General features: G+C 60.6%; 2 protein-coding genes across 6 annotated transcripts in view; one reads left to right on the top strand and one right to left on the bottom strand.

Moving 5' to 3' along the window:
- LLGL1 (LLGL scribble cell polarity complex component 1) overlaps nt 1-7,021 on the top strand; it is an 18,051-nt gene extending 11,030 nt beyond the window's left edge. The window contains exons 13-23 of one of the 4 annotated variants that reach the window (XM_020280828.2): nt 44-148; nt 680-972; nt 1,263-1,410; nt 1,618-1,771; nt 3,374-3,672; nt 4,285-4,549; nt 4,758-4,872; nt 5,060-5,172; nt 5,436-5,556; nt 5,664-5,743; nt 6,430-7,021. In XM_020280828.2, coding sequence (XP_020136417.2) covers nt 44-148; nt 680-972; nt 1,263-1,410; nt 1,618-1,771; nt 3,374-3,672; nt 4,285-4,549; nt 4,758-4,872; nt 5,060-5,172; nt 5,436-5,556; nt 5,664-5,742 — 1,692 coding nt within the window. In that variant the 3' untranslated portion in view covers nt 5,743; nt 6,430-7,021. Of the gene's footprint in view, nt 1-43; nt 149-679; nt 973-1,262; nt 1,411-1,617; nt 1,772-3,373; nt 3,673-4,284; nt 4,550-4,757; nt 4,873-5,059; nt 5,173-5,435; nt 5,557-5,663 lie in introns of all 4 variants that reach the window. The other 3 variants (XM_020280829.2, XM_020280830.2, XM_075994059.1) reach the window with 3 other exon arrangements.
- On the bottom strand, nt 7,001-20,871 carry FLII (FLII actin remodeling protein). 2 transcript variants are annotated; one of them, XM_075994057.1, is made up of 30 exons: nt 20,720-20,871; nt 18,968-19,078; nt 18,590-18,661; nt 16,592-16,672; nt 16,189-16,274; nt 15,937-16,098; nt 15,535-15,638; nt 15,027-15,202; nt 14,788-14,945; nt 14,313-14,397; nt 13,850-13,997; nt 13,536-13,672; nt 13,151-13,363; nt 12,482-12,661; nt 11,593-11,675; nt 11,390-11,464; nt 11,159-11,242; nt 10,911-11,082; nt 10,273-10,377; nt 10,001-10,192; nt 9,526-9,714; nt 9,037-9,176; nt 8,730-8,955; nt 8,468-8,622; nt 8,322-8,382; nt 8,109-8,237; nt 7,924-8,030; nt 7,734-7,839; nt 7,530-7,595; nt 7,001-7,445 (listed from the first exon to the last, which is right to left on the bottom strand). In XM_075994057.1, exons 1-30 carry the CDS (start codon nt 20,780-20,782, stop codon nt 7,311-7,313), a joined length of 3,801 nt encoding a protein of 1,266 aa, XP_075850172.1. In that variant the 5' UTR covers nt 20,783-20,871; the 3' UTR covers nt 7,001-7,310. The 2 variants fall into 2 exon arrangements, with proteins under 2 accessions (XP_075850172.1, XP_075850173.1); XM_075994058.1 differs by having other exon boundaries at nt 13,536-13,669.

Below are 20,871 nucleotides of genomic sequence, written 5' to 3'. Positions count from 1 at the left end.
TCCCAGCTCTGCCCAGTGTCATCACCCCATCCCATCCCCCCAGGTGGGTTGTTTTGACCCCTACAGTGATGATCCCCGGCTCGGTGTGCAGAAGGTCTCGCTCTGCAAGTACACAGCCCAGATGGTGGTGGCTGGCACTGCAGGCCAGGTAGGACTGGGCATCCTCTGGAGTGTGGCTGTCAGGGAGGGCTTTCTGGAGGAGGTATAGAGGGACTGGCATAGGCAGCAGCCCAGAGGTGGGAAGAGGGCTCCAGGTGGGGCTAGCTGGGGCAGGGATGATGGGAAGTGGGCCCATCACTGTGGGCTTTGAGTCAGGCTCTGGCTAGGGGAACCATGGAGCGTTGGGGTAGGGGCAGGAACACAGCTCACTGCTGTGCCTCTGGCACTCACATGGTAAACAGACGGTTCTGAATGTGTGCTTTTTCCAAAATGGGAGGGGTGGGTACTTAGCTCTTAGATGGCAGGGACCAGTGGATCTTGGTCACCACTGTGTTCCTTGGTGCTCAGCAAGGGCTTTGGTATACAGTAGATATTGAATAGGTGCTTATTCAGTGGATAAAGTGAAGATAGTCCAGGGTAGTCAGTGGCTGGTGCTGTGTTTCCGAAGCCGGAGGCTAGGGTGGGCTCAGGGTGGCCCCCTCCTGTGCTGACCCCTCCCTCTGCCCCGGCGTGGGCTCAGGTGCTGGTGCTGGAGCTCAGCGACGTGCCCTCGGAGCACGTGGTCAGCGTGGCCAGTGTGGACCTCCTCCAGGACCGTGAGGGCTTCACGTGGAAGGGCCACGAGAGGCTGAGTCCGCGCACAGGACTGCTGCCTTGGGCTGCTGGCTTCCAGCCCCGTGTGCTGGTGCAGTGCCTGCCGCCAGCCGCTGTCACTGCTGTCACGCTCCACACCGAGTGGGGCCTTGTGGCCTTTGGCACCAGTCATGGCTTTGGCCTCTTCGACTACCAGCGCAAGAGCCCTGTGCTGGCCAGGTGTGTGGAGTGGGGGCTTTGGGCAGCTGGAGCCCCCTCCCTCATGAAATGGATTCTGGGCCTCTCTTTCCCCTTGTAAGGTTTGGTGTGGCAAAGGTGGGGCGATTTTTAAAGCCCCTGTAACCTCCATCATCTGGTAAGAAATAACCTGGTAGCTCCATATAGGACCTTCTAAGTACCACCAGCTGCTGGGTCCGTGGAGCAGTGCCATGGGGGCTTGGGCTTCAGCTGGAGCAGTGGCTGCTCCAGGAGGCTGCTCCATAGCATGACCAGCCCCTGCCTGCCTTCAGGTGCACTCTTCACCCCAACGACTCCCTGGCCATGGAGGGGCCACTCTCCCGAGTGAAGTCGCTCAAGAAGTCACTGCGCCAGTCTTTCCGGCGCATCCGCAAGAGCCGTGTCTCTGGCAAGAAGCGGGCTGCTAATGCCAACAGCAAGGTGAGCTGGGGCAGACTGCCTGGGAGCCATGCTTGGCCCTCGCTTGGGACCCTGGGGGCTGCTCACCTCACAGTGCTCCTTCCCCTGCAGCCTCTGGGCCCTCAGGAGGGATAGGGTGAGCTAGGCAGGGTGGTCGAGGGATGGTGATGGGATGTGGGGTGTCAGGCAAGGTGAGCAGCTGGTGTTCAGGAGCCCCCACCCCTCCAGTTGCAGGAGGCCAACGCGCAGCTGGCCGAGCAGGCCTGCCCCCACGACGTGGAGATGACACCTGTGCAGCGCCGCATTGAGCCCCGCTCTGCCGATGACTCCCTCTCAGGCGTGGTGCGCTGCCTCTACTTTGCTGACACATTCCTTCGAGATGGTGAGGCCAGGCGAGGAGGGGCTGGGGAGGTTGGCATCAGTTGGCCATCCAAGAGATGGGTGTTGGTGGGGACAGTGGAGGGACTGCACCTTCAGGAGGTTCGAAATCACCGAGTGCTTCCTGTGTGCTGGGCCCCCCACAGTCCCACTGGGGTTGGTGAGGGAGCCCGGAGGAGGGAGCCCAAGGCCTGGGGCACAATAGGGAGCCGCGCTGGCCTGCGCCCCACGATAGGGGTGTGTGGGGGGAGCCGCCCGGCCTTGGCTGGAGTGGAGCAGTGCGTGCTGAGGAGGCATCTCAGAGGCGCTGGGGTTGGCCACCACGCTGAGGACCAGCTTCCACTCTGGGTGGCTTTGGAGCCCAGGAAAGACCTGGGTGTGTTGATTAAGTTATTGATTTGTTTGCTTTGTTTTTTAACTGGAGAATTTCAAAGATACACAAAAATAGAGAGGGGATCACATCCAGCCCTGGTGTCTCACCTGCTGCCGCTGGGGAAGCCTGAAGCTCCTGAAGCCTGTCCCTCCCACACTCTGCTGTTTTATCTCATGGCTCTTTGAAACAAAAGCCCAAGCATGAGTTCTTCAGCGTGTGTCTGACAGACGTCACTAATAAGCCACATCGTGCCCTGTAGAGCCGACGCTAATTCCTGAGTCTCATCTGCTTGGTCCACAGGCCCCCTTTCTGATGTCATTTATTTGCCCAGGGTCTTTGTCCTGTAGATTTTCCCACTGTCTGCATGTGGCTGAAGTGGCCCAAGGTTTTCAGCTTGTTCGCCATCCCTGTGAGGAAGCTGATGGGTTCAGGTTCATGGCTGGCCAGGGCTCCTGTCTGGTGTGTCATGTCTGAGTTGCTCAGTGATTTTTCACCTCAAAGCTGTGGTGGTGTGTAGGTCCCTCAGTCGTCAAGGTGCCAAGTGGGGAACATCCAAGTCCACCCCTGCCCCTGTGGGGTTCAGTTCTGAATCTCCACTAAACGTTGCTCCCCAGAGGTTTGGCTCACATTGGCAGGGCAGGGCAAGGGGTGTCCTGAGTGGCCTCAGCACATTTGCCCCAGGCCTGGTGTCTTCTGTGTTGAAAAGGCTTCCTCTGGCTGCCTCTCAGGGAACACCGAAGAGGGAGGAGGGGCGAGGCAGGGGCTGAGATGGGGCACCCTGTGGGGCGAGGGCCTGAATCCCAGGCTCATGACAGGTCTAGTGCTGGGCCGTGGAGGGTGGGGAGGAGAATAGGGGACTTGCAGAGTTTGGGGCATGAGTGACAAGGACAGAGCTGCATTTACTGAGGTGGAGCTCAGGTGCAGCCTGCAGGGATCGAGCTCTGTGTGGGTGCCTGCTGACATCCTGTGCAGGTGCCCTAAAGGCCACTCGTGTGTCTGCAGAAGGGCTGCATCTGGGGCCCTGGCTGGAGTCTGCAGCATGGAGCTGGTGTCTCAGGCCACAAGGTTGAAGTCACTGGGGAGGCAGCCGTGGGACAGGAGGGAACCAGTCCCGAGTCCCGGGGTATCACAGTTAGGAAGTGGAGGTGCAGGAGAGGCGGAAAGGATGGGGAGGCTGCAGGGGAAATGCCCAGCCTGCAGGGAGCACCCTCCTCACAGAGCTGTCCCTTGCAGCTGCTCACCACGGGCCCACCATGTGGGCAGGCACCAACTCAGGCTCCGTGTTTGCCTACGCGCTGGAAGTGCCGGTGGCAGCAGGGGCAGGCAGCGAGAAGCGGCCCGAGGGGATGGTGGAGGCTGTGCTGGGCAAGGAGGTGCAGCTCATGCACCGGGCGCCCGTGGTGGCCATTGCCGTGCTGGATGGGCGTGGCCGCCCGCTGCCCGAGCCCTACGAAGCCTCGCGGGACTTGGCACAGGCACCTGACATGCAGGGCGGTCATGCTGTGCTCATTGCATCTGAGGAGCAATTCAAGGTGAGCTGTGTGGGCTGTAGAATCCCATACCTCAAGAACACCATCAGACCCTCTAGAACCCCCCACACCCTTCCTGTATCGCCCACCTGCTGAGACCCTACGTGACCCTCCTGCCCCCTGGAAACACCTCCAGCCAGCAGAGACTCCCTGCCAAGAACCCTCATGTCCCCCCAGTCTGCTGAGTTCTCCTAAGATCCTCCAATCTCAATGTACCCCACAAAGCTCCTGTACCTTACTGGGACCCCTGAGTCCAGTCTCCAGGGGCTCTGTCCTACAGGAACTCATGGTTTGGTGGGGATACCAGATATGACCTTGGGACTGTGTGTGAGTGATCATGCCACATGTAGAGAGGGGGCCTGGGAGGTTGCTGGGGTATAGCCTGAAGCTTAGGTCGAGCATGGAGGATGCAGGAGGGGAAGGCCAGCCTAGGCAAGGGGGTGGCAGGGTACACAAGCAGGGGAGGCAGTGTGGCCCAGGGTGCAGGTTGGGGTTGAGGCTTGCAGGGCAAGCTGGGCTTTGGGGTGGGAACTGACAGGCCAGTAGCTGTGAGGGTGAGGGGCCCTGGGGCAAGAATAAGGCCAAGCTCTGTGCTCACTGGCTGCCTGCCACCAGGTGTTCACACTGCCCAAGGTGAGCGCCAAGACCAAGTTCAAGCTGACAGCCCATGAAGGCTGTCGAGTGCGCAAGGTGGCACTGGCCACGTTTGCTAGTGTCGCCTGTGAGGACTATGCTGAGACCTGCCTGGCTTGCCTCACCAACCTGGGTGACGTCCACGTCTTCTCGGTGCCTGGCCTGCGGCCCCAAGTGCACTACTCCTGTATCCGGAAGGAGGACATCAGTGGCATCGCCTCGTGTGTCTTCACGCGCCACGGCCAGGGTGAGGTGGGGCAGGGGTGTTGGGGAAGCCTGCCTGAGTCGAGCCACCCGGGTGAAGCCAGGAGAATTGCTTGGGAGTGGAGTCAGCAGAAGGCGGGTGGGGCCTAGCAAGGCCCAGCCAGCACGTGCCAGGGAGGGGACCAGCTGAGGGGCTGTGGTTGGTGTCACGTCTCCTAACTGCACTCCTCACTCCTCTCCTGCATGCCCAGGTTTTTACCTGATTTCCCCGTCAGAATTTGAACGCTTCTCCCTAAGTGCCCGGAACATCACAGAGCCACTCTGTTCTTTGGACATCAGCTGGCCCCGCAATGCCACCCGGGCCAGGTGTGGAGGGGCAGCCCCTAGCCCAGTGGCTGTGGCCTGGGCCAGGTCTCAACCCACCCCTCATCTGCCCTTCCTTCTGTATCTCCTGTCTGTTCCCCGCCTGGGCTCTGGCATGGGAGGGTGGGGATCTAGTGCTACAGCCACACATCACCTGCCTGCGGTCCCCATCACGGCTCTCTCTCTCTAGCTACAGGCTCCGAGAGTCACCCAAGCTGAGCCAGGCTAATGGGACCCCAAGCATCATCCTGGCCCCACAGAGCTGTGACGGGAGCCCGGATCCAGCCCACAGCAAGGGCACCGGTAAAGGGGGCATGAGACGGGGGCAAGCCCTGGCCTGATGATGTCCTGGGGAGGGAGTCAGGACACGCAGCTCAGGTTCAGGGCAGGCCTCTGCAGGGGGCAGCAGCTGAGCCAAGGCTGGAAGCTGGGCAGGAGAGGGCTGAGCATGTGGCTGTTGGTGCCACATCCCACTGTGGGCTGCTTGTGGGTGTATGTCCCCAGGCCCCCAGGTATAGAGTAGTACTGAGGAGTCCTGGCAGGGCCTCATCACTTCCTCCCTGCAGACACCTCAGAGCCATTGGAGGCCGTGCTTTCACCCATGTCTGTCGACTCGGCCACCAGTGCTGACACCACGCTAGACACAACAGGGGACGTCACGGTGGAGGATGTGAAGGATTTCCTGGGGTGAGGCCAGCGAGTGGGGGAGAGGTTGCCCTGTCTCCTTGGCCTCCCTCCCAGGGCTGCCAGAGGCTCCCTGACCCCTATCCTCTGACCACTTCCCCATCTTGCAGCTCTTCCGAGGAATCGGAGAAGAATCTGAGGAACCTAGTGGAAGATGAGGCCCGGGCCTGCGCCATCCTGATCAAATGAGGTGCTGCAGGGGTGAGGCCCTGGGTCTACCTGGTCCTCACTACTCAGTAGTGTCCACCCTTCAGGCCCTGTCTGGACCCCACAGGACCTGCCCCCACCCTGGTCTTGCACCTGGAACACTGGCACTCCCTGAAACCTGCTGCCTTCCATGGGATGTCCCAACAGGGGCTTCAGGGGCTCACACATGTAATTTACATAGTTGGGTATTAGAAAAGCAGGGCCAGCCCATCATTCCTTGCATGTCATGGGTGGTAGTTGGAACAAGATCAGATTAAGCCACTCAGAGGTGGCAGCAGTTTGGGGCTTGGGAGGGCTGGTTTTGCCAGCCTGTTTCACAGGCAGGATTATGAGGTATACAAGGTCAGGTCCTGCCACTGAGCCCAGTCAGAGACTGACTTGCTCCTGGCTAAGTGTCAGTGTGGGTCCACAGATCTGCCCACCCCATTTGCTGCCTCATGCCTCCATCCATCTGACCAGAAGCCACAGCCCCACCCTGCACTGGGCACAGATAGCCCTGGTTCCCTTTTCGTCTGGCACCCTCCCTGGCCTCAGTGGGTTGTGTGTGGTCCTGTGCTTGGACACCCACCTTAAGAGACTCATCGAGGCCATCTCAGGCTGTCACAGAAGGGCTGTGTTTGCCCTCTGGGCCCCTCTCACCTCCTGATCCCTCTTCTTTCCCTCTCCTAGGAAGGCCAGAACTATCCCAAACTACCGCTGTCCTGCTCGGAGCTAGGGTCCTGGATCCCTGGCTCCTGCCTGGTCCCTTAACATAGATCCACACCTGCTAACCTGTGGGCTCCAATGGGACCTGCCATCCTGTCCCTGCTGACCCTGGCCCTGGAGCAGCACCAGCTCCAGGGTGTGGGCCCAGGAGTCTGCATCCTCCTATAGGCAGTTGGCTGCCCTGGAGGCTGCTGCCTCAGGGAGAGGACAGGTGGGGCCCAGGACCCTACGCCACTTCCCACTCCACACCGTCCTCCCCCCTCCCTTTGCAAAGAGTATTTTTCTAACGCCTGGGCGGGACAGTCATTTCTAAAACTATTTTGGTACTTGTTCCTGGACCACCCCTGGCCTGTGTGTGAGTGCACACGTGTGTGTGGACGTGACTGGGAACCCTGCTGGGCACTCATGACCCGGCCCAGTCGGGTGTGTGTGTGTGGAGGGGGTGGTCAGGATGGGTTTCCCTGTAGATTGTACCACGGGGTTTTTTTCTGTCATTTTGTTAAAATTAGCGCCGTTTTAATATTAAAAGTACTGATTTTTAATATTGAAAATAAAAGCATTTAATATCTCTTAAAGGGCAGCCACATCTGCTTTATCCCTAGCAGGGGCGGGAGAGGCTTCATACCAGTGCTCACACTGGAGGGAGTTCCATTTCCCAGACTCTGCGAGGGTACCTGACAGGGTCACCCCATCGGTGCTGCTTGGGGCTGTGTGCTACGTACACTGTGGCACTGGGTGGGGGGGTGGCCAGGGCAGGAGCTGTCGTTTTGCATATTCTCCACTAGCAGGTGTGGACAGAGAGGGTCCCTTCCTCACCCAGGCTGGGGGCTGCAACGGGGCACTCCCTAGGCCAGGGCCTTGCGGAAGGTGCTCCAGGCATGGAAGCAGCGAGTGAAGGCGTGCTGCTCATTGCCCTTGCGGACCAGGCGCAGGCGGCGTGGCCGCTCGTGCTCTTTGGATCGCATGTGCTGGATGTACACCTGGCAAGGAGGGAACAGTAAGCTTTGAACGTTCCTCCCAGGCCTGCAGACCCGGCCTCAGCCTCCCCCCTCCACCCAGCTCACCTGGCAGGCCTTCAGACTGAGTTTGATCTCTACCTGGCTTGTCTGGGTTCCCACCCACATGTAGACCTGTGGGGACAGCAGGGCAGGTGGTCACATTGGTGCCTTAGGAATACTTCTCTTCCAGCCATATACAGGCCGGAGCTCCATATACAAGTGGGTAGACTCCTCCTTGAATGAGTGGGGCCCATTGGTGGGGGTCATTACCTCTTGGCCATTGTCCAGCAACATGATGTCATCGTCTGCCAGGTCATCTTGACAAAAGTCAGAGCATTTCTCAGTCACTGCGAAGTAGCCCTTTTCGTTGGAGCACCTGGGGGTGAAGGTGAGGCCAACGGTCATAAGCAGCAGTGTCAGGACTAAGGAATCTGAGGGAGAGACAGGGCTGTGGCCTCACCGGAAGAGCCGTGTGTGCTTCATATATTCAGCGTCATCGTCGTAGGGCTTCTGTGCCCCGATGCCCACCCAGAAGAAGTTCTCGGGCTCCTCACCTTCGTTGATGACCTGTGGGAAAGGGCCAGTCCAGCCCAGGGCCCTTGCCTGCCCTGGCTCAGCTCCCTGCCCACCTGCCCACCTCATTACCTGCTTGCTGTAGGAGGCATCAAACATGGTGTTCAGGATGTCTTCTGCCAGCTTGGCCTCGTCAGGGTCTGATGCTCGGCCCACCCAGGCATACACGATGCCTTGGTTGTCCTCACTCTCAAAGGGAACCTGGAGAGCATGCAGGGGTTCGGGCAGGTCTAGGCCCCGACCCACTCCTGGATCTACTGTCCTGGCTCACACCCACAGCCCTACCTTGAGAATGAAGCAGAACTCGGAGTTGAGGAAGCTAGAGTCTGTGTTGATCTGGATGCATCTGGGGAGGGTGGGGGTGTCAGCAGGGAGTCAGGGCCCAGTACCCAACCCCTGCCTGCCACTGTGCCCTCCCCCGAGCCAGGCACCGGGTACAGAGGGCGCTGCCGTTGGTACGAATCTGGTACAGGCTCGGTTGCAGGGCGCTCTGGACCACCTTCCTCTTGCCCCGGTGGATGATGAACTTTCTCTTGAAATGGGACAGGAACTTGGGGTTCTCCTGCTGCTGTGTCATTCGTACCACCTAGGGGTATGAAAGTGTCAGGGGAAGCTCCCCTGGACCCCAAACCTCCCTTTGGGTCTGGATGCCACCACACCCCTCCAATGGCTCTCAGGGCGTAGCAGGTGCACCTCCAGCTTGCCAGGAAAGAGGCTTTCGAACTTCTTCTGCAGGCTGAAGGTAAAGGTCAGCCAGCCCATGTTGGAGGCCTCGCGGCCCTGCCAGAAGTACACGATGCACTGGAAGTCCTCCTCGGGCTGCTTCTCCTCCACCTCAGCAGCCGTCATGTCACCTTTGCCCTCGGCCTTCTCCTCGTCCTTCTTCTCCTCCTCCTCGTATTCTACGGGTACCCAGTACCTGCCGGGTTGGGGGACAGTGAGCAGGGGCCCGAGTCCCCAAGTGCGGGGCTTCGGTCAGGGAGGCGCGCTAGGGCGGCACCTGCAGAGGAAGACGTAGCAGTCCTGCGTGTAGAAGTGGCCGAACTCCTCCTCAGGCAGCCGTGCGAACTTCTTGCCCTCAAGCACGAAACCCTCCATGCCATCCAGGTCCTCATTCCACTCCTCCATCAGCTGCTCCGCCTGCAGGCGACAGGCCCCGCCCCGCCGCGGGTCTGAGCGGTGCCCCGCGCGCAGGCCCCGCCCCCGCCGCCTGGGTCCCGCCCCGCGCGCAGGCCCCGCCCCCGCCGCCTGGGTCCCGCCCCGCGCGCAGGCCCCGCCCCCGCCGCCTGGGTCCCGCCCCGCGCGCAGGCCCCGCCCCCGCCGCCTGGGTCCCGCCCCGCGCGCAGGCCCCGCCCCCGCCGCCTGGGTCCCGCCCCGCGCGCAGGCCCCGCCCCCGCCGCCTGGGTCCCGCCCCGCGCGCAGGCCCCGCCCCCGCCGCCTGGGTCCCGCCCCGCGCGCAGGCCCCGCCCCGCGCGGGCCCCGCCCCCACCTCAGCCAGAGCCATCGGCGGCTGCCGCGGCAGGAACAGCGCAGTCAGGTCAGCCTTCATCTGGTCTTTCTTCTCCGCGTCGCGCTTCACCTTCCCGGAAAGACCAGGGCCTTGCAGCACGGCCTCCGCGTTACGCGTGTAGTCCACTGTCAGCACGTCATCCCAGTTCTTGAACTTTGCCTTGAACACCTGCCAGTGGAGGGAGGAAGGGCATGAACTGTGAGGGGTCCGGCACTGTTAAGGTTAGGGTCGAGGAAATTGGTGGAGGCTGGGGCGTGGGGGGTGCAGGTGCGACCGGGGCGGGGCCGGGAGATGGGGCCTAGGAAAGTAGGAGGGACAGGTGGCGGAGGGGTCGGGCGGGGCGGAGCTCTAGCGAAGAGGAGGTGGGTTCGGCCCAGCTTTGAAGGGCAGTCATGGAACCAAAGAGGGGTGGGGCATGGCAGGTCGGCAAGATCGTGGGGCTCGGCGAGCACACCTGTGCCTCGGTGCCCTCAAGGCTGCGGCTGACTGCGGCGTGGCGTGGCCGGTGTAGCATCGCACACAGCTCCTGGCCCAGCTTGAGGGCGGCGGCCCGCACCAGGCGTGGGGACTTGCGGCCAAGCCAGATGAACACGTCGGACCAACAGTCCAGGATGTACACGCAGCGTGTGTCCAGCAGGCTCTGCAGCTGTGGGACCGGAGGCTGGGGGTCAAAGTCTGACCATGGGGGTAGGGGATCCCGGTCCCCCGCCCTCCTGTGCCTCTCACCAGCCGCATCCCTGGCATCAGCTCCACCTTGGGCCGTTTCTTATGTTCCACAGAGAGCTTGTAGTTGATCTGGGGCAGCTCCAGGTAGCCCAGGCCCAGGCCCACCTGGCAGGAGAAAGGGCAGGGCATGGCAGGGACGGGGTCTGGAGACAAGCCTCACTCGCACAGCCCCTGCTTGGAGTCTGACCACGCCCTGCAGTGTGGCTCACTGCTAGCTCCTGTCTGGACCTGATTCCCTCTTCCCCAAGGTCGTTTTAAGGATATCCTATCAGTGGAAGGCCTTTTAAACAGTCCTTTCCCTGTGCCATTTCTAATTCTCTAACTTGTCCCTTTCCTGCTCACAAAACTCCCATGGCTTCCAGTCACCCACAGAATTAAGGCCGGGTCCCCAGCCCTGGCACCCAGGCGCTTCTGTCTCCCCCTCCAGCCCCACCTTCCTGGAAACACACACCCTCACACTGTTTATTTCGCAAAGCCAGTCTCCAGACCTTTGCTCAGGCTGCTCCTTGTCCAGAAGGTGGCACCCTCTCCCCACCAAAGTCCAGATGGAGCCCACAGCCACAACAGAGGTGCAGGGCCTGTCCCCCCAACCAGCTGGTGAACTCAGGCCAGCCCTGCACCCCAGCACCACCGCTCACCTTGTACAGCTTGGGCTGGGGCGGCCAGAAGTCATCAGGCACGTGCTTCTTAATCTCGGAGGGCTCCCCACCCAGCACCTCCCAGAACTCTGGGGGCTCCTGGCCCTGCACCAGCAGCGTGATCTCGGCCTTCCCTTTCCGCTCATTCTTGTTAATTTTCTCTGCAAAGAGCCTGAGGGCAGATGCAAAGCCCTCAGCGAGGCCCGCACCCCTTCCCCTTCCAAACGCTCCCCACGCTCTCCTCGTACCTGGCCTTGGTGGTGCTGCTCAGTGTGGCCTGGGCCCCCCGCCACACGTAAATGTCCAGCCCTCGGTCCAGCAGGAAAACAAACCTGGACAGGAAGGGGCAGGAGGCTGTTGTGATGGGGAGTGGGGCAATGAACCTGCCCCTTTAGGCCTTTAGGTAGCCTAAACCTGCCCCCACTGGTAGAGAGGAGGGTGAGGGTCAAGCACTCCCACCTCACATCTTGGAGGCTCACCTTGGGTCCAGGGAAGCCCCCTTGAGGGGCACAGGCTCCAACTTGATGTTCTTTTTCCCATACACGCGGTACATCCTGGGGGCCAGGGCAAGAGCGGCTCAGGGCTAAGTTGGGTCCTTGGTGCCCACACTAACACCCTCCCCCCAGCCCCACCTTCCCAGCAGAGTCCAGGTCTCTACAACCCACCCCACACAGACCCTCACCTGGTGACGTAGTGCGTGTCCTCCACAGTGTAGAAGCCACTGGCTGTTCCACCCTCAATGTAGGAGATGTCATTGTCAAACACCTGTGTGTGAGGGTGTGGATTTTTATCACTCAGCTGCCCCTCTCCCACCCAATATCACCTGTCAGGCAGGGCAGAGTGTATACAGGTGAACTGGATGCTACAAATCTATGATAACGTTACCGACAAAAAAAGATCTGTGCCTATAAACTCAAACAAATATTACAGTGTTGGATATGCAAAAATATGTGTTCATTTGTGTTTGTAGAGTTGCATGCAGCACGTTTAGATATGTGCAGGTCAAGGTATAGAAGCAAACAGGTTTGTGGAAGAGTGCAAATCTGGTGCAAAACTCAGGATGCGTGTGTGTGTCTAGGCATAACCCGTGGGAGGGTGCAGCCTGCTATCCCTGATTAGTAATTTATTCAAGACTAGACTCTGGTCCAGACTCTGGTCCATCCTTGGCCGGCCTCCTTGGCACCTAGGAATGGCCCTGACCCCTAACTGCTATTGGCCCCAGCTCCCCATCTCTCTTGCCCACACCCCTTGGAGCCTGTGCCCAGCTGCCTGTGCCAGCCCATGGGTCTAGCTCCTGGTCCCAGCCTGCCCCCTTATCCTATCCTAGTTGAGTCCAGCCCCTGTTCCAGGCCTCTCCTCCACTGACCCAGGTCTTGACCACCTATGGCTTCACCACTCTCCCTGACCTCACCCTGCTCAGCATCCTCAACCCCACCATCATCGGCCTCATCGCCCACCCTGCCCATCAGCCCTGCCTGCCTGTCTTTGGGCCCACCCGCCACCCAGCCCTATGCACAGGGCTTCCTGGGTGCCCCTTCTCTACCCGCCCCCTCACTCGCGTGGGCTGGCACCTGCAGGAACTCCTCGCTCTCGTCGCCCATCTCCTCCCGCACTGTGCGGCACTCAGCACCCAAGTAGTTGCGCAGGTTGACGGCGTGGATGGCAGAGCAAGCCTTTTTGTCGAGTGTGGCCTCCCCTCCGATCCAGTAGTAGATCTCCCAGTTCAGGGAACCGCTGTCATCCAGAAAGGTCTAGAGGCCAAAGCACCACCGTGTCAGCCTTCGCTGGGGGCCATCCTGGCTTTCCAGCTGCCCGTGAGAGGCCACTCTGTCTGGCACGGGCTTCCAGCCCCAGGATGTACCGCCACCTTTGCCTGCCCACCTCCCACATAGTCTCACTGAACAGAACTAGGAAGGCAGGGCCGGGCGCGGTGGCTCACGCCTGTAATCCTAGCACTCTGGGAGGCCAAGGCGGGAGGATCGCTCAAGGTCAGGAGTTCAAGACCAGCCAGAGCAAGAGCGAGACGCTGTCTCTACTAAAAATAGAAAGAAACTAGCTGGACAATTAAAAATATATAGAAAAAATTATCCGGGCATGGTGACGCGTGCCTGTAGTCCCAGCTACTGGGGAGGCTGAGGCAGAAGAATCGCTTGAGCCCAGGAGTAAAAAAAAAACTAGGAAGGCAGGAACTCAGCCACCTGCAATAAGGGCCCTGGGCCCACAGTGTGCCCGGCCCTCACCTTGAGCACGATGTAGCAGTCGGCCTCGTAGAACTTGCCGTGGAAGGCTTCCTCCACCAGCACAGGCACGAAGTTCTCGATCTGCCAGATGGTCAGGCCGGGCAGCTGGCCCACGTCCTCCGTGAAGAACTCAGAGTAGTCGAGGCGCGGCTTCTCCAGGCCCTGGTCCCAGCGCCGCACCTTCCCCCCAGGGGCTCGGGTGTCCGCACTCTCCTGGGGTCACAGTGCACGGCTTAACTCTGCGAAGCCACTTAGGCTGGTCTCTCTGCTTACCACCCACCTCAGGGCCTTTGCATGTGCTGTCCCCACTGCCCACGGCCCCCTCTCCCTCTTGGCCTAGGTCACATGGGCTGCCTTGAGCAGAGCCCAGCTTCGCCTGGCTTACCTCCTGCTTTTTGTTCTTCTCCTGGGCCACGTCAGACATGCCCTTCAGCACCTGCTTGGCCTGGTCATCCTGGGCTGAGTCCCTGCGCCTCCGCAGCCGCATCTTTCGAGCCAGAGGGTCCTTGGGCCCACTCCCTGCTTAGGAGGGGGGCAAGCCCCTGAGCCCTGGCTGGGCCTGCCCCCTGGGGCAGACAGCCAACCAGGGTCCAAGCCCATCCCCCAGGGTCCTGAGCTGTATCCCACCCAATTTACAGAGGGATGAGGTGAGATCCGGAGAGGAGCCCCCATTCCCAGGCCCGACCTTCCCCTCCTCACCAGCTGCTGCTGCGGCCACTGTGGCCGGGGAGGCACCTGCCAGCCGTAGCTGGTTCTGCAGCGAGAAGTCGATGTTGTACCACTCAGCAGCGCGGTCAGCAGGCTTGGGCGGCATGACCAAGTTGGGGTTCTCCCTCACATCCAGGACCTGCCCCATGGGTAAGCAAAGCTGGCGCTGAGCCTGTGTCCCATGTCCCTCCCGGCCACACCGTACCGGTTTCTTGCTCTTCTTGTCTGTAGATATGAAGTCCGAGAAGCCTGGGGCTGGGCCAGGGACCTGGGTTCTTGTCCCACCCACCTCTGGGGCTAGTTGTGGGCTTAAATGACACTATCAAGAGTGTTCTGGATGCAGGGATGTGGCTCACCTTCTCCCCACAGCCACCCTGGCACTGGCCACCCCTCCAGGAGGCCCCTCTCTGGGGGACCCATTGCCAGGGCACAGCTCTCTGCCACCCTCCCTCACCTCGATCTCTGTCAGGAAGTGGATGGCCTCTGGGAGGGTCACCAGGCGGTTCTTGTTCAGGACAAGTTTCCTCAGCTTTGGGCACCTGTGAGGACAGGGCCAGCTAGGCCTCAGGGAGGTGACAGACAAGGGGGGAGGGTGGGGAAACTTCCAGTCCCAGGGAAGGGAGCGAGGTAGGGCCAGAGGACTGGAGGGGGGCCTCTGACCACGCTAGCAGGTGAGGTCCAGAAGGGGATGGAAGCAGCTGTTCCAAACTCACGTGGCACTGGAGCCTCAGCCCTTGTCCGTTACAGCACCCTCCCAAAGGGTACTCTGGGGAACCCAAGCTGGGAATTGCGGGCATGGGACTGTGGTCTTCATCCACAGAGGCACGTTAACCCATCTCTGCGCTGTATGATACACCGCAAGGTGGCTTCTGGCTGGGATTCTGTGGCTTTCTGTGCTGTGAGCCCCAGCGAGTCCCACCCCCCAGCACCTGCAGAGGCTTTCGGGGATAAGCTCCAGGTTGTTGTTGGCGGCCATGAACTCCTCCAGGCTGGCCAGCTTGCCGATGCCGGAGGGCAGCCCGTCGAAGTCCAGCTTGTTGGAGTTCAGGTACAGCTTCTTCAGCTTGGTCAGCTTGCAAATGGCCGACTAGAGGGGAGCCAGGTGGGACGGGGGGTCAAGGCCGGGCCCAGCGGCCTCCCCCCACCTCCCCCGAGGGCCCAGACGCACAGGTAGTGAAGTGAGCTGGTTGCGGGACAGGTTCAAGGTCTCCACGTGCACCCACTGGTCGATGCACAGGGACAGCTCCGCGATCTGGTTGCTGCTGAGGTTGAGGCGGCGCAGGCTGGGGAGGGTGTACAGGCACTCGGGCACCCACGTCAAGTCGTTGCAGGACAGGTCCACGTCTGGGGTGTGGGGGGCACATCAGCTGGGGCCCACACGGCAGGAGCCAGGGGAAGCCAGCCCTAGTGTGAACCCCAGCTCTGCCACCTCCAGGCTGTGTGGCCTTAGGCAAGTGACAACCTCTCTGTCCAATTTGTCCATTTGGAGCAAGTCCCCCACCCTGGGTGGGTCTAGGCATAAAGTCAGTGCTCACAATTCGATGTTATTAGTAGTCATCGTGACGACAGAGACAGTCATCACATAACCGTATCCCTTTCTCTCTGGGGAGCGGTCTGGGAAGCAGGGTTCGACCCCTCTGTCCGTCAAGAAGCAAGAGCGCTCAGAGGGCCCTGACCTGCGAGGTTGCTCAGGCCCTCCAGGCTGGTGGGGAGGTTGCTCTGGGTGCGCTGAGTGTTCCGCAGGTGCAGGGTCTGCAGGGCTGTCATCGCCGGGAGCTGCCTGCAGGGTGACGTGAGTCAGGGCAGGGCAGGGCCCACCTAGCAGGTGTTGAGCGAAGGGCCTGGAGGGGCAGGCCCAAGAGCCTGGGGCCCAGAGGGCAGGTATGTGGCCATGTCTGCCTGAGGGGACAAGACCAAGGGTGGCTGCAGGGCAGGGTAGATAGGAGGACAGGACTGACGGGGTGTGACACTTAGGGGCCAGGCCTGGGCCTGAGGGGAAAGGTCAGGGCCCTCCCTGGGGAGGAAGGAGCAGGCCAGACTCCCAGGTGCTTCTGTGCAGTGACCCGAGGGGCGCCCACCGGAGCTGCGCGTGCAGCAGCGGGTTCCCGTTGAGCACGAGCGTCTGCAGGTGCACCAGGCGGCGCATCTGCGGGGGCAGGCTCTCCAGGCGGTTCTCGCTGAGGTCCAGGTACAGCAGGTCGGTGAGGTTGATGAAGAGTTGGTTGGGGATGGCGTCGATGCTGCGGGCGGGCGGGAGCTGCCTGGGTCAGCGCCAGACCCCCCGGGCCCGCCCAGCCCCGAGCCCCGAGCCCGCCCCACTGCGCCAGCACCTGTTGTGGCCGAGGTTTAGCACCAGCATGTTCTTGGCATTCTCTAGCTCCCGCGGGCACTCTGTCAGCTGGTTGTGGCTCAAGTCCTGGGTGGAATGAGCAAGACCCAGGTCGGGGCGTCTCCACCCTGCCTCTGCCAGGCTTGGAATCAGGCAGGGCATGGGGGAGGGGGAAGTAGATGAGGGAGCTTCAGGGACAAAGGGAGACAGCTGGGAGCTTGGTAGGAAGGGTGCGTGAGTTAGGGATCTAATTCTAGGAGTGACCTCAGGCAAGGCACTGCCCATGCCAAGCCTCAGTTTCCCCACCTGTAAAATGGGATAACAATGGCCCCAGGGACTTTTATAGTACGTGGGCACTGACTGGGCTGGCTAGCTCAAGGGCCAGGTGGGTGGGTAACACTGACCAGGACTGAGAGGTCATCCAACTTGAAGATGTCATCGGGGACTCCAGAATTCTTCAGGCTATTGGCTCGGGCCACAATGGCCTGGGGATAAACCATAAGGGTCCATGATTCCTGGCTTCCGCCTCCAGGAAAAAGCAGAGAGGCCGTGCAGAGGCACCTCCTCAGGAGCCCCGCCGGAGGCCAGGCCTGAGTGCTCGCCCCTCTTTGGCATCTGCTCTAACAGTCCCTCCACCTCGCAGGTTCTTCTTATCCTCCCAGTGAGCTCCTAGTTATACCTAAAAGTCCTGCTCAAATGTGCCCCAGAGCCCAGCCCAGGGCCCTCAGGAACATTTTATGCTCAAACAATGCCCCCTTCTTTTTTTTTGAGACAGAGCCTCACTCTGTTGCCCGGGCTAGAGTGTCGTGGCATCAGCCTAGCTCACAGCAACCTCAAACTTCTGGGCTCAAATGATCCTCCTGTCTCAGCCTCCCGGGTAACTGGGACTATAGGCATGCACCACCATGCCCGGCTAATTTTTTCTCTCTATATTTTTAGTTGTCCAGCTAGTTTCTTTCTATTTTTTCAGTAGAGACAGGGTCTTGCTATTGTTCAGGCTGGTTTCGAACTCCTGATCTTGAGCGATCCACCCGCCTCGGCCTTCCAGAATGCTAGGATTACAGGCATGAGCCACCACGCCCAGTCAAGGAATTCCCCCTTCTTCTTAATTCCAGAAGGCAAGATAGGGGTGTGGGTCTGAGTTGGAGTTTGGAACACAAGAGGACTGGACCAAGGAAATCAGAATGAGGACGGGAGAAAGTCTCACTTTGTCTTCCCTGAGGCAGAAATCTCCCCACACGTGCAGAAAACACAAGGACGAGAGTGGACAGGGCAAGGGAATGGTGCCATTACTGCAAGCAATGACAGAAGCAATGGCAGCCACCTGACACTCTCCAGCCTAACGTCCCTGAGGCACCATGCTGCTGCCCCATGTGGTCATCACTGATGCTCCCAACCACCATATTTGCAGACAAGGCCCAGAAAGTAGGAGGGACTTGTCCAAGGTCATGTGGCCAGGCAGTGGCAGAGCCCAGCTTTGAACTCGGGGAGCCCAAGTCCAGATACTGTGCCCTTAACATCTCCAGGACTCTGACCTTAGATGAGATCACCCTTGCTGAGGCCCACAGGATTTGGCCAGGGGCCTGATGTTCCAGAATGTCAGAGGACCTTCCTGGCCAAACCCCACCCGACCCCAGTTCTACCGCTGCCTGGCTATGTGACCTGGAGCAAGTAACCTGCCTTGGTGGCCATGTTGCCTCCTCTGTGACACTGGTGTCGGTCAGGAGTATATAAATAAAATCCACATAGAACAGCTGGAACACTGCTCAGCCTGTACTGGCTGTTAGTATCATAGCTGTTGTTCAGAATCAGTGGTGGGAATTCGGATTTTTTTTTTAAAACAGAGTCTCACTTTGTTGCCCGGGCTAGAGTGAGTGCCCTGGCGTCAGCCTAGCTCACAGCAACCTCAATCTCCTGGACTCAAGCAATCCTTCTGCCTCAGCCTCCCGAGTAGCTGGGACTACAGGCATGCCCCACCATGCCCGGCTAATTTTTTCTCTCTATATATATTAGTTGGCCAATTAATTTCTTTCTATTTATAGTAGAGACGAGGTCTCGCTCTTGCTCAGGCTGGTTTCAAACTCCTGACCTCGAACAATCTGCCTACCTTGGCCTCCCAGAGTGCTAGGATTCCAGGTGTGAGCCACTGTGCCCGGCCTAGATTTTTTTTTAACCTTTTTCCCTCACAGAATTCTCTGATCCATATGGGTAATTTTATACAGGGTATTGTAACTTCTTGCAACAAGAGGGCCCCTCTTGTGACACCTGGGGCCCTGAGCCTGACATGGAGGTGAGCAGAGATGCTGGCCCAGCCTGGGGTTTGGCCCGGCCCTTACTTCCTGGCCAGACTCCAGCTCCAAGCCCCAAGCCCCAGGCCCAGCGGCCACCTGGCCGGCACTCACCCGCAGAGACGGCAGGCTGGACAGCTCCCCGTGAAGCGTGGTCAGGTTGTTGTGGCTCACGGACAAGTGTTCCTGGGCAGGGACAGGGGAGCAGAGACTCAGTGGGTGGGTGGGGTGTCCAGAGTCCCTTCTGAAACCACTACTTTGTACCATCCCAGCCCGTGGCCATACAGGTGCACTGACATCTGCAGCCTCCCTCCCCCACAGACCCAGCCTCTTCCTGCATACCTCCCGGGATGGGAGCTCACTCCCTTCCTGCCAGCTCTGCGCACAGCTCTGAGTGTTTTCCTCTCTCTGGAGAAGCTGCCCGCCTTCTCCGCAGGCTCTGCCCACCTGGCTCAGCCATAGGGACCCTCCCTGCCCGCCCAAGCCCCTTACCAGCTTCTGCAGGGCAGCCAGCTCCTCTGGTAGGTAGCAGAGGCTAGTGCGGTTCAGCTTCAGCCATCGCAAGCTGGTCATGGCCTTGACATTCTCAGGGAAGTAGCCGCCCTGGGGGGTGGGAGGTTGTCACGGAGGCTTGTCTGGGAGTGTGGAGTCCCTGCTCCACTACCTGCCACGGCCCACTGCCCACAGGAGCCTTTGGGGAGCAGCAGAGCCAGCTCTCACCAGCTGTGAGTCCGGGGACATGTCACTTCATCACTCTGTGCCTCGATTTCTTCACCATAAAATGGGACTAATAAAAGCCCCCACATGACAAAAGCGTTGGCCTAAGACGTGTCTCTCTTGCTGGATTCAGCCCCAGGAGGGCCAGCACAAAACTGGCCTGTTTCAGGTGATATCCCAGCACCCCGATTTGTGGTTAGCTTGGCTCAAATCCCTTCGCCTGGCCTCCAGGCCCTGACGGGGCTGCCTGGGGTGGGGGTTCCCCAGATCCTCTGCGCAGGCCCCACCTGTGCCCTCACCTTGCCATCAGCATACAAGCGACTCATGGTGGGTCCCAAACCCTGCTGTTGAGAGGCCATGGTTCCCAACCCTGCCCCGGCACAGCCTCGTTCTCATCCCCCACATGGGAACGCCCACCTCGGCACCTCCAGCCCTTGTGGCAGGAAGTCTGGGGCAGTACGTGCCATCAGTGCCCTTGGCTGGTGCCCCCTTCCCCCTCTGGCCACATTCCCAGCGGGTTACTTAGCCTCTCTCCCAGTCCAGCGAAGACAAATGGGGACCTCAGGTAAGGATGGTGGGGATGGTGACAGGGAAAAGGGGCTGCCTGCTGTTAGTGTCAAAGGTGTGTACACATGTGGGTAAATGCAGGACAAACCTGCCTGCCTTCTCCGCCCAGCCCCTGGCTGACATCTAAACCGACCCCAGCCAGACTCTGCCCCTTACCCACTTCCCAGGCCAGGCTGACCCGCGGCCAGCTCTCCTCTCCCCTCCTTCTCTGCCCCCCCTTTTGGTCCCACATTGCCCACCTGTTCTTGAGTCCCTAGAACCCCTCATCTCACCAACTGGCTGTGGCAGGCTGGGTTCCAGACCCTTGTCCCCTGCCATACCAGTCCAGCAGCTGCTCAGACAACTGCCCCCCAAGACCTCGCACACCTGCCCGACACACCAACAAATTTCATTACATCCCATGGGTCCAAGAGGACTACTTTTAAGCCCCTTCGCTGGATGAGAAAGCCCAGGCTCAGAGAGGGGAAGTGACTTGCTCAAGACCACACAGGATGGGAGTGGTGGTGGCAGGGACAGGGCAGTGACGAGTTGTCTCCAGACCCGCCCCTGGGCAGCCAGGCCCCTGGTCCTGAGTCAGGGCCTGGCTTGGGTGTGTGACCTCAGAGCGGCGGGGAGGCGGGAGCACAGGCTCATCCACCCCCTATGCCTTTCTCCAGCCCGGGGCGGGGCAGAGAACAGGGACACCGAGTGGCGGCTCCCAGCTGGCCCCTCGGCGTGACTCCGAGCCCAGGCGTCTGTCCCGGGGCCGCGGCGCCTCGGTCTTCCCGTGCGGGCACCGGGCGGAGGCCTCGGAGGTCTGTTCCGGGCAGCGGGAGGCCGGCGCAGAGCCCCACCCAGCCCGGGTCGCGGTCCCGGCGGCGCTCAGGACCCGGAGGCGGGCGGGGCAGGAAGCGGACACCGGCGCGGGCGGGCGGAAGGGAAGGCCCGCGGGGAGGCTCGGCCCGCCGCCGGCCGGCTCACCTTGAAGTCGTTGCCGCTGAGGTCCACGCCGCGCACGAACGGCAGCACCCCGGTGGCCTCCATGGCGCCGCTCTCGCTGCCGGGCCGGGCGAGGGGGTGGCCCGGCAGCCGCGGGCTGGGCCAGCGCCGGCCCCGCCCCTTTAACCCGCCCG

This window comes from Microcebus murinus, chromosome 18 (assembly GCF_040939455.1).
Source record: "Microcebus murinus isolate Inina chromosome 18, M.murinus_Inina_mat1.0, whole genome shotgun sequence".
Lineage (NCBI taxonomy): Eukaryota > Metazoa > Chordata > Mammalia > Primates > Cheirogaleidae > Microcebus > Microcebus murinus.
Note: the sequence above shows the minus strand (reverse complement) of the source record. Positions and strands in the feature narration are given on the sequence as shown.